This window comes from Pleurodeles waltl, chromosome 7 (assembly GCF_031143425.1).
Source record: "Pleurodeles waltl isolate 20211129_DDA chromosome 7, aPleWal1.hap1.20221129, whole genome shotgun sequence".
NCBI classification, from domain to species: domain Eukaryota; kingdom Metazoa; phylum Chordata; class Amphibia; order Caudata; family Salamandridae; genus Pleurodeles; species Pleurodeles waltl.
The window spans coordinates 33,823,485-33,836,099 of NC_090446.1; the positions used below are offsets into that span (position 1 = coordinate 33,823,485).

A 12,615-nucleotide genomic window follows, 5' to 3' on the forward strand; every position below is an offset into this window, starting at 1 on the left:
AGGATAAAAAAATTTGAATACAAATATGTAACATTATTAGTCCGTTCCTCACATAAAGTTCAATAATCGGAGACATCAGCCTCAGTGATATGTGCATCAAAGGCCCACAAACCTATTCTTTATGACTCTCCTATCAGATGTGCCCAGACCCCTTTGAGCCCACTGGCTCCTTTCAGAAGCAAAGAGCCCTTCTAAAGTCTACTGAAGAACTAAAAAGCCTGGCTTGTCCTTCCTCCATTGTGTGTGTATATATGTGTGTGTGTGTGTGTGTGTATGTGTGTGTGTCCATCCAAACTCTCTGAAATGCTGCAACCCTCAAACTTCTCTTGGGGGGCTTCTCCACATCCACATGTAACTCCAGCAGAGCCTGGGCTCCCAATAGGGAAACCAGAGGCCGTCATGCACTGTACCTCTCATAGGCACCTATGAATCCTTAGCACTATATGCAAATGCATGAGTTGCTCTCCCTGTGCTGTACTACTCATGGGCACATGCACAAACCAGTGCAATACACACAAACCTGCATGTGCAATGCACACAAACCAGCACCTACGATGCACAGAAACCTGCATGTCCTGTCTCCATGTACTCTAGCTATCATGTATTCATGCACATGCCAGGGTGGTGTAGTCACACATACATGTACCGTACTCATGTATTGTGGCACTCACAGGTTCATTAACATGCCACGCATGGTGCACTCAAACAAGCATGTGCTGTCCCCATGTACCGGCTTCCCATATATTGTAGAGTGGTGTACTCAAACAGGCACACATTGTCGCCATGTACTGTAGCACTTGCCGGGTCATGCACATGCCAGAACATGCACTCACACAAGCATGCACTGTCTCAGCATCCTCCCTGATGTAGTCAAAGGTTGAGCTGAGCACACAGCAGTGGAAAATTTGTGTGTGGTCCATGAGGGTGATATAGGTCAGAAAGCCTGACCTTATTACTTTATCACTCACTACATAAACTGTAAGCTGTCACTACCGCCCTCATGCTAATCACCTCCTGATACCATTCCTTCTCTAACCTTAACCAAATAAATGAATGATTTGGGCATTGGGGTGCAATTTATTCCTTTGAAATAAATTAAGTTTCTGGCCCACTCCAACTGGTCTTCCTGCCAGAGAATGAAAACACCTTCCCACAGTCAGGCCATTGTCTCCACTGTGGGAGCAGTTTCACATCTCATTAAGATCAAGTACTTGATAGATAGGTGCTGGAGAGTTAATGTAAGTTTACCCCTCTATGAGCTTCAGACAGAGAAAAGGTAGATTTCTAAAATAGCTTCAGTAAAAATCCAACTTAGTTGGTCCTTTAATAAATATCAAAACAAGTCATTTTTCAAGCTTGTCCCAAACTCGAGATACAAGATTTTTCTCAAAGGATGGCTAGGGCCTTCCAAAGTGAAAATAATGTCTGTAGGCTTGTCATTGTAGGGACATGCAACATATTTCTACTTGTCTTTTAAAATGCTATGCAACCTACTTTGTGGGCTACAATGCCGACAAAAGGGTGACAATGTTATTTTTAGAGCTCAGGATTTTTTGAGCAATCAGGATTCACTGGTAAGCCTGACACCATATTTATCTTGGTTACACTATTGGGTAGCACTATAGGTGCTTCAATCCACAGATAACATTTACTTTTCTATGACATAAGCAGTGCTTACTCTTAGCCAGCGGTGGCAGGTGGTGTCCACCTGCATACTCATGTTTGTGGATCAGCACTTACTTAAGCTTATTTAAGTTTGACCCAGCAAAAGAGAGAGAAAAACACAAAAGGGAGAAAGAAGGAGGAAGAGGTAGACTGAAAAATAGTGACAATGAAAGAAAGTGAGAATAAAAAAGAACTAGAAACAGTGAAGTAAAAGGGAGTGCATGTTGCTGGATGAAAGAGGATTAAAGTGGAATCCAGATTACGCTGTCTTGGTATTCAGCAACTTCAACATTTGACAGTGCAGGCAGGAGACTTCTTAAGAAAACTTTGGGCCCTGACACCAACCCTTTTACAAAAGATGCACTAGTCATATGTGTATTTTTCTGCACCATATACCACAGCCGTTTAAGAAAGTAAAATAGGCCAATGAGGTATTAGACAATTTGTACATGTTTTAGGTGCCAAAGCACACACACGGGGTACAGGGCAGCAGTACATCTGTGTGCAGTGTTTAAAATCCAGCAACAGGATTCAACAAAAAATAGAGCTCACTTGGCAACAATGGACTACTACCCACCCTGTTACACTTTGAACCCAACATCTAGCTCCTAAAATTAATACACCAAAAATGCAAACAATTAAAAAACAAATGCACTATATTAAAAGAAAAATACAAACCATACACTGAAAAAATTATATAAATCACAACCATATATATCACAATATTTTAACAAGAATATTAAAAAACGATAATCTCACCTTTCATATTCTCAGCCATGATGTGGTTTAGATCCCAATATTTAAGACACAATATTTGTTTCTCTAGATATTTGTTCAACAATATTATGCCAGGAAACCTGTGGACTTGAGTAGCCACACCATTTTACTAGTGCTGTTTATGAGGGTAATTTAATGGAAATCTTTTTTAAAAATGAAGGGCCTCATTTACAGAAACTGGCACATCGGAATCAATGCACCAGTTTCCTTGTCCTGCACTGCGCTCCCCTTATGATGCCATGGTAGCCCTGTATTTACTAAACAGAGTCAACAATGCATCAAACATTCTGACACATCTGTAGCGCTAATTTGACACATTGCTGGACTAGTATAAAAATATGATGCTACCCCACCAGTGCCAGGAGGTCTCCATTAAAAAAAGCCCTGCATCAGTTTACTGCCTCCAATGAGCAGGTGTTAAAGAGTGACATTATGAAGACTCAGAACAATGCTGTGAAATCTTGCAGATTTCACTGCACTAGTTCTGCGTGGCTCCTAATGGGGGAACTCCTACCTTGCATACATTACACCTACCACTGGTATAATGTGGCAAAAATCTTCACAACCTGGTGCAATGGCCCCATGATGGCAGTTTGTGAATGTGGTGCTGTGTTGGGGACTACTTGCACTGCGTCAGCATAAAGAAAAGAGATGCTATGGTGGCGCAAGAGGCTTGTAAAGTAGCCCCTAAGTTTGTTTACTGTTTACATGTTGACATCTTTAGGACCACCGAACTGTAGAAGAGGAACTCTTGGTCCATGAAACACACATGTTTCCATTCCTACTCTGTCAGGAGACCCATCTGTACTGTTCTTGTAATGCCAAGAATGCTTCTTTGTGTCTGCCCAATTCTTATCTGCCACAGTTAGTAATTCCTTCTTGGTTGCAGGGTTTAAATTCAATGGCAGCAATCGCAAATCTCAAGGGGCGAGGCAGGTAGGGAGTGAAATAAAAAAATAATAATAAAAGAAAACCCCTTACCGTTCCTGTCATCACATGCCACTTCATTCCTCTGCTCTTCTTGTGTTCCAAAAGTCCCTGGGACACAAGTACAGGCTCCCCATGCAATCATGGTGCTTCTCTCATGCTAAAACTAGCAGGAGAGCAGAGCAAGGATTGGTGTAAGCTGCTTGGTCTGGCACTCAGACACTGCATGGGAGACTGTGCAGTTTCTCCAACCTGGCTGTGTAACACAGCCAGGTCGGAGAAAGCTAACGGCCTGATTTATACTTTTTGAAGCAAACCTGCGCTAGCGCAGGTTTGCGACTAAAAGTATAGCGCCTGTTGGCACCATTCCAGGACGCCAGCCTGGGCGCCATATTTAAGGAATGGCCCAAGCCGGCGCTAAGGCCCATTTACCATCAAAATACATGGTGCTATCAGGGTAGGGGAGGCGTAGGGAAAACTGGAGAGTTTGACGTCAAAATAATGACTCCAACCTACGCACAACCCCCATGGCCATGACTCCTGTCTAATTAAAGACGGGAGTCATACCCCCAGCCCAATGGCCATGATTTAAGTCCCCTGAGCATGGCCATTGGGCACAATGCCATGTAGGGGACCCATGTTAGGCCATCCCAAAGGCACTTAAAAAAAATACTTACCTGTACTTACCCATACTCACCTGAGATGGGGTCCCTCATCCTCTTCTGTCCCTTTGGTGTGGGTGGGGGTGTCCCTAGGGCCTGGGAAGGGCACCTGTGGGCTTATTCCATAGTGTTGCACTATGGAAATAAGCCCACAGGTCCCCTAATGCCTGCCCTAACCCAGGAGTTAAATAATAAATAATAAGTAAGCTTAGCGCCATTATTTAGGCCCGCCTCCCTCCCGTGCATGATTTTTGCACGGGAGGATAAATAAGGCACCTTGGCCTTAGAGTCATTTTTTGCTCTGGAAAGCCTACCTTGCATCTCCTCGATGCAAGGCAGTTTTCCGCAGGCAAAAAAATACTTTAACTGCAATATTTTGGCACTAGACATGTATAGCACCAAAATTGAAATAAAAGTGTGTGCCAGATTACTCAAACTGGCGCAAACAGAGTATAAATATGCCCGAAGTGCACCTGTTTGTTTGGCCTGCCTGAGACGGCTGGCTAAACACACATGCACACTTAAGTTCACTCCACCTTCCCTTTTCCTCCTCTTATGGCCCAGCCCCCCGCACGTGCTGCTGGCCGAACCAGCAGCTGAAAAATTAAATAATAGTAAACTATCATTTTTTTCCAGCTGCTAGCTTAGCCAGAGTGGGGGACATTGCGAAGTAGCCCCCTCTGTTTAAATTATAAAAATAAAATACTGCACAAGTCTCAACAATAGTCATTTTAGAAGGAAAACATTATTACTATAAGTGTTTGGAAAAATACATCTCTTCAAGCAATGCTTTCATAACCTTGCAACATCTGTGAAATGCAAAGTTTGCAAACGTTGTAAGGATGTTACACTCGAAATGTAAACATTACCCACTTTGATCAATTGGACAAGTATGAATGTTAGTGACAAGCAGAAATGAACCACTCCACCTGTAAATATTCTAATGATAAAAGCCTTTAGTATAGTCCTCAATACCATAACAGACCATGACAGATAAGCATGATGTCATCATCTTGGAATAAAATCATTCAGGAGAATTAAGGATATGCAATTGTATAAAAATATAATTTGTGTAAATGTGCAGAATCATATTAAGTTTATGTTTTAAAACATGTGAGGCAAGAGATTGCTTAGCAACATTTTTTTTACTCCCAATTAGCAATGTGATAGTTACTTTTATGTTGTTTGCTTTCCAGATTGTCCATAAATCCTGTTGCACAGCTGGGTAATGGGAGCAGAAAATATGAGCTCAAGAAGAGAGTTCCTGATTGTGGGGTTCTCAGATTTTCCACAGCTGCAAGTTCCCTTATTTCTTGCATTTCTACTGATTTACCTTTTAATGATGGTTGGAAACCTACTGATTATAGCAACCATTTACTCCAGCCCACATCTGCGCACCCCCATGTACTTCTTCCTCACAAATTTGTCTTTCCTTGAAATCTCTGTCATTACAGTCATTTTCCCACAGATGCTGGCACACTTCTTTCTAGAGGGAACTCTCATTTCGCTGACTGAGTGCATACTGCAGTTCTATTTATTTTCACTTATGACTACAGCAGAAGTTGTTCTCCTCACCGTCATGGCGTATGATCGGTACGTGGCCATCTGCAATCCATTCCGCTACTTGACCATCATGAATAAGACTGTGTGCACCTGGCTGGCTGCTATTAGTTGGACTTGTGGTCTGCTGATCCCATTGCCACACATCACAATGATGTCTGGACTTGACTTCTGTGAGTCCCACACAATCAACCACTTCTTCTGTGATCTCACATCACTTTTAAAGCTTTCTTGCAGCAACACTAATAAAATTGAGACTCTTAGCTTCATTTTAGGTGCCATAGTAACAGTTATGTCCTTTATTTCAATCATCATATCTTACATCAGTATCACAGTGTCCATCCTGAAAATAAAATCCAAAGGCGGAAGAGGGAAAGCCTTCTCTACTTGTGGCTCACACCTTACTGTGGTTATTTTATTTTATACCTCCATGTGCTCCACATATTTGCGTCCTGCATCAGCATACACAATGAAAGAGAGCAAACTACTGTCTTTGTCATATACCACTGTTACCCCAATGTGTAATCCCATTATATACACTCTAAAAAACACAGAGTTCAAAAATGCACTTAGAAAGCCAAAGAGCACAGCATAAATATAAGAACTAAAACTATGTTATAATTTTTAACAGTTGTGTTTTTCCTTCTTGTACTCCACCCGGCTAATAGAGTACATCCTCCCACTGACATGGAGCAACAGAGTACAGCTTACCACATCTATAATTGAGGCCTTATATTTTGAAGCTAACAAATTAATCCAAAAAGATTACATAGATATATTTAAATCCAAATTAAAACAATAACAGAGCAACAACAGACCACAGCATAATTGTCTATTAAGAAAATCAGTAGATAGTCTTTTCAACTCATGCTTGTAAGAAGTGAGAGTAACAGGATAGTGGAAGCTGAACAGCAACTCATTTACAAGTCCAGCAGTATTCAGTATGTGTCCTGCTATTTGATGGAGTTTTGTTTTGACCAATGACTTTGTGTTTCACCACTGCGCATATTAGTTGCTCAATGTTCACCAGTAGCACATGGTATGTTTTGTTCAGTTGAGCCGCCTATTGGCTTTGACATGGCATTAGCCATTACTTTCTGTATTCAGTTTAGCCGCCTATGGGCTTTGACATTGCATTAGTCATTACATTCTGTATTCTGCCTATTGGCTTTGACATGCTGTATCCAGTCTAGCCGCCTATTGGCTTTGACATTGCATGCCTATTGACTTTGACATGATGTATTCAATTTAGCTGCCTATTGACTTTGACATGCTATTAGATATTCTGCCTATTGGCTTTGACATGATATCATATATTCCGCTGCCTATTGGCTTTGACATGATATCATATATTACACTTTGTATTCAGCCTAACTGCCTATTGGCTTTGACATGATATTCAGCTCCGCTGCCTATTGGCTTTGACATGATATTCAGCTTAACTGCCTATTGGCTTTGACATGATATTAGACATTGCATTTTGTATTCAGCTCCGCTGCCTTTTGGCTTTGACATGATATTATACATTGCATTTTGTATTCAGCTCAGCTGCCTATGGGCTTTGACATGATATAAGACATTGCATTTTGTATTCAGCTTAGATGCCTATTGGCTTTGACATGACACTAGACATTGCATTTGATATTTAGGTTAGCTGCCTATTGCCTTTAACATGACATTGCATTTGATATTTAGGTTAGCTGCCCATTGCCTTTAACGTGGAGTTAGACATTGCAGTTGAGAATAGTTCTGTATTTTTCCAAGCTGTGTTTTTGCACCAGAGAACCAAGATGTTTTGCTCTCACAGTAGACTAGACCTGATAAGAGAGAGTACATGGGCGTTGTTTCTCTTCCCTTGAGCTTGGGAACAGGAGTAGTCTTGGAGACCTGGCCAGTCTCCAAAAGGCTTGCTCAGTTTCCCAGGTCTGAGAGGAGGGGGCACACCTTTGTAACGAATGTAACAGGCTGCAGAGAGTCAGATTCGAATCTGCCGGACCTCGTGCTGGAGCTTGGCGCCAGTTGCCAGCATCCCGTGTGGGTAGATGACACTCTTTCTCGCGGCTGACAGGGGTCTCAGCTTGCAGACCTTAGAAAGATGTAGCTGTAAATAGTTCCTACACGGTGAAGTATTTGTTTTGCTTTGCATTCAATATCTTATAAATATAACCTGCTGTGTATATTGCAAACTGATATATTTTGTTTGATTAACGCGGACTTGAAAGCTACTAATTCGTCATTCATTCATAAACATTGTGGTTGGGGAAGAATAAAATAACAATAAAAGTCTTCTTTGACCTCAGAAGTGCATTTCTGTTGTGTTATGTTAGTGCTTAGAAACTAAATAAGAGGAAAGCACTACAATTGGTACCTGGAGTCGTGGGGTCGGTCATTAAGAGGTGATTAAGAAGGGGTTTGACGAGTTAGTAGATTTCTAAGTGCACACTTTAAAAGTGTAATTGTTTTTTGTTGTTTGGAGAATTACAGAAATTGTTTTCTGTTTGGAGAATCACAGTAGCACGGCAGACCATGTCTGAGAATACATGTGTTGATGAACTGCCTGATGGTGCTAAGAAAAACTGTGAATTGTTTTCTGTTTGGGGAATTACAGAAGAAAATGCATGTGTAGCTAAAATGCCTGATAATGTTTTGAGAAATAATTCCCGTTGTATATATGTAGAAAAAGTGTGTTTTGGAAGTAATGATGACAGAAAGGTCTGGATACCTTTATCTGCTTACAGAGAAATGCAGGAGAAATGTAGGAAGTTGGAACATGAAAATAGGAATTTACGTGAGCAAATTAGCCAGGATACGATAATTCAAAATAATGCTGAAAGTTATAAAAATGAAGAATCTTTCTTGTCCCATTCCAATAATGAGGGGGTTAAGACAGCTCCGAGCTGCATTGAGTTTCCGTGTGAGCCAGGGTTTTTGGCAGCCAAAGTGCATTCCTTAACTGATAACAGGGACGAGAGACCAGAATGTGATTTACGAGTTACGTTGCAAAATGCACAAGTAAAACGAAGGATTTTAGAGCAAGACACCCCGAGTTTCATTAGCTTGTTTGATTTTTGGAAAAAGAATAGCCCTCATTTGAGAGAAATCCTAACACTTTTGTACATGGTCACTGTGAAAAATAATATGCAGCTGCGCGCTTGTGATTTGGCAAATGAAATAATGCAGACTTTAGGTTTCTGCGCAGTGCAAGAAGGAAATACTTATGTACATTTAAATCATGAACAAGGGAAGAAAATAGTGCCCCTAGCTAGAATCATACAATGGATCTGGTACTTGCAAGACAGGGCTAGAGTACCACAGATAAAAGAGTTACCAATGAAATTGTGTGCACCATTTGAATTCGTGTCTACTGAAGATAAAAAGCATGTTTGTTTTATTGATGATTCATTGACTGAAATGTTGCTTTCTGGCACAGTAGAAGAAACAGCGTTGTATAATGTGTGTCAGATTTTAAAGCAAGAGCTACGTGAGATGTGTCATTTTTACGCTGATTTTTGGTTCTTTGATAATGTTTTAGCACCTAACTGGTTCAATTACCTTGCAGATGTTAATGAGAAAAATGCAGAGAGAGAAGTGTTCACCCAGAATTCTGCCTTAGTGGGGATGGCTATGTGGGTGCCCCAGAAATGTGAAAAGGCCACTTACAGGTGGGCAGAGATGAGAGAGATGCACATTCCCCTAGATTTGATAAAAACTGTGCAGCATGCACAAAAGCAATCTGTCATGCAAGCAGTCACAGAACAGTTGGGGAGAGGAAAGTTACCAGAACAGAAATGGCAAATTGATCAGGTTTTAGGGAGAGTGATTGCTGCAAATTACCAAGGAAAAATCGAAATTATGCTGATACCTAGAAAAGAATCTGATTCATTCATACAAATTGGAGACAGAATGGCCCAACTTGCCAAAAATGCAGTGAATGGAGGTTTGGTAAAGAAGGAGTCTGCCCCAGCCCTTCTGACAGTGCAAGAAAAGGGGAGCTGTGGCGCAGCAGATAAAAACCTCAGTGCTGATGTGTGGGCTGAAGCCCCAAGTGATCCTCCAGAACCTGCAGAAAATATAACAAAGGGCCTCAAAAACGTCCTGCTGATTATAAAACAGGGAAAGAAAGAGGAAGGGTGCAGTTTAAATGAAAAATGTTATTTGCAAGAAAAGTCATACTTGTTTCTTTTGCAGATCCTACCACGTTTCGCCACTGTCCCTGAGTGCGCTGTGTGGTCCCCCTTCCGGTGTGTGCGTGTGGGGTCGGGGAAGGGACCGAATCCCCAACCTGAACCTGGCTGAGTAAAGTGCCAGCACCATGGATCCATTTTGCGCAAACTGCGCCTTCAGTTCAAGTTCAACTTGTTTGCTGTGTTTTTTTTTTTTTTTCCCCTCTCGTATGGAACTCTGACTTTTGCTTACCTTCCAGCAAACCTTTCAAGTGGACCGTGCATCTTTACATGAGTAGAACTCATGCCACATCAAATTGCTAACACTGTTGAATTAGAGACTCATTCAGAAAAAAAAAAATTGCCCAGTCTTTTCTGTATAGATGTATCTGATGTGAAAGGTTATGAAATCAATGTGTTAATTCACTTCTATTGCTTTACAGGGATTGCTTTGATCATTGAAATTTGATTTGCTGATAATGTTTTTTTTTTTTGTTTGTTTGAAATATGAGATATGTGAAACAAAAATTCATTGGTCAAAGGGCGGAATGTCCTGCTATTTGATGGAGTTTTGTTTTGACCAATGACTTTGTGTTTCACCACTGCGCATATTAGTTGCTCAATGTTCACCAGTAGCACATGGTATGTTTTGTTCAGTTGAGCCGCCTATTGGCTTTGACATGGCATTAGCCATTACTTTCTGTATTCAGTTTAGCCGCCTATGGGCTTTGACATTGCATTAGTCATTACATTCTGTATTCTGCCTATTGGCTTTGACATGCTGTATCCAGTCTAGCCGCCTATTGGCTTTGACATTGCATGCCTATTGACTTTGACATGATGTATTCAATTTAGCTGCCTATTGACTTTGACATGCTATTAGATATTCTGCCTATTGGCTTTGACATGATATCATATATTCCGCTGCCTATTGGCTTTGACATGATATCATATATTACACTTTGTATTCAGCCTAACTGCCTATTGGCTTTGACATGATATTCAGCTCCGCTGCCTATTGGCTTTGACATGATATTCAGCTTAACTGCCTATTGGCTTTGACATGATATTAGACATTGCATTTTGTATTCAGCTCCGCTGCCTTTTGGCTTTGACATGATATTATACATTGCATTTTGTATTCAGCTCAGCTGCCTATGGGCTTTGACATGATATAAGACATTGCATTTTGTATTCAGCTTAGATGCCTATTGGCTTTGACATGACACTAGACATTGCATTTGATATTTAGGTTAGCTGCCTATTGCCTTTAACATGACATTGCATTTGATATTTAGGTTAGCTGCCCATTGCCTTTAACGTGGAGTTAGACATTGCAGTTGAGAATAGTTCTGTATTTTTCCAAGCTGTGTTTTTGCACCAGAGAACCAAGATGTTTTGCTCTCACAGTAGACTAGACCTGATAAGAGAGAGTACATGGGCGTTGTTTCTCTTCCCTTGAGCTTGGGAACAGGAGTAGTCTTGGAGACCTGGCCAGTCTCCAAAAGGCTTGCTCAGTTTCCCAGGTCTGAGAGGAGGGGGCACACCTTTGTAACGAATGTAACAGGCTGCAGAGAGTCAGATTCGAATCTGCCGGACCTCGTGCTGGAGCTTGGCGCCAGTTGCCAGCATCCCGTGTGGGTAGATGACACTCTTTCTCGCGGCTGACAGGGGTCTCAGCTTGCAGACCTTAGAAAGATGTAGCTGTAAATAGTTCCTACACGGTGAAGTATTTGTTTTGCTTTGCATTCAATATCTTATAAATATAACCTGCTGTGTATATTGCAAACTGATATATTTTGTTTGATTAACGCGGACTTGAAAGCTACTAATTCGTCATTCATTCATAAACATTGTGGTTGGGGAAGAATAAAATAACAATAAAAGTCTTCTTTGACCTCAGAAGTGCATTTCTGTTGTGTTATGTTAGTGCTTAGAAACTAAATAAGAGGAAAGCACTACAGTATGTTACAACTAAACTTCTTACATTTCTGTTTCATCATGCCCAGCTTGGGCCAGTTCCAGAGCAGAGTTCTCTCCTGTATTTATCCTGTTGGAAACAATTAGTTAGGTGTTCTGGCTCATTCCTTGAACTGCATTCTAAATAAGGACCACACGACAGACGTGCAAAGCTATTTAGCAGTCGCAAAGCCTGGAATTCGCTACCTAATAGGGTTTGCGACCAATAAATAATGTTTTACAAATGGGCTGCAATTAAAAAACAGAGGGCCAGATGTATGAAAGCATTTTGCATTTGCAAATGGTGTGAATGCCCGTTTGTGAATGCAAAATGCCATTTCAGAATGTATGAAAGACATTCTGAACGCAATTTTAAGGAATCGCTAAAATAGCGATTCCTTAAAATTGCAACCCTTCTTAAATTGCGACTCTCTAAATAAGAAATCGCAAATAAGGATTCCTTATTTGCAATTCGTTAGCACATGTATGAAGCAATTCCTAAATGCGATTTGGGCATTTAGGAATCGCTATTTACCACCAAATTGAACTTGGTGGTAACCATGTGCAAATTTAAAAAATGCATTTAAAATGCATTTTTAAAATGTACATGTAAAGCACACATACCCTTTTGGCATGTGTGCACCTTACATGGTGAAAAAAATAAATTTGGGGTGCAGCAGAGGGGGCCTTAGGCCCCCAGCACCTTGGGGTTTTGCATTTCCAAAATTGCGATTTCTAGTTAAGAAATCGCAATTTTGGAAATGCAAAAGATTCGCAGATATGGGCCAACAGGCCCATAGGTGCGAATGGGGCCAGTATCGCAATTTGCGATTCGGTAATAGCATTTGCGATTTTTAAGAAATCACTATTACCGATTCGCAAATGTAATGCATGCAATTTTG

General features: G+C 41.0%; 1 protein-coding gene across 2 annotated transcripts; it reads left to right on the forward strand.

Moving 5' to 3' along the window:
• The first annotated feature begins 6,543 nt into the window (after positions 1-6,543).
• Positions 6,544-11,659, forward strand: LOC138303590 (uncharacterized). 2 transcript variants are annotated; one of them, XR_011205419.1, is made up of 2 exons: positions 6,544-7,712; positions 9,780-11,659. XR_011205419.1 is itself a non-coding variant. In XM_069242861.1 (2 exons), the coding sequence occupies exons 1-2, from the start codon at positions 8,118-8,120 to the stop codon at positions 9,889-9,891; spliced, it is 1,248 nt and encodes a 415-aa protein (XP_069098962.1). In that variant the 5' UTR covers positions 7,743-8,117; the 3' UTR covers positions 9,892-11,659. The 2 variants fall into 2 exon arrangements, 1 of the variants encoding a protein (XP_069098962.1); XM_069242861.1 differs by lacking the exon at positions 6,544-7,712 and adding an exon at positions 7,743-9,253.
• Positions 11,660-12,615: the final 956 nt, after the last annotated feature.

Excerpts from the sequence above, each read along its gene's own strand:
- LOC138303590 (XM_069242861.1), top strand. The coding sequence starts at position 8,118 with ATGTCTGAGAATACATGTGTTGATGAACTGCCTGATGGTGCTAAGAAA. Across the intron at positions 9,254-9,779 it reads TGTGAAAAGGCCACTTACAG|ATCCTACCACGTTTCGCCAC; the intron begins GTGGGCAGAGAT and ends TTTCTTTTGCAG.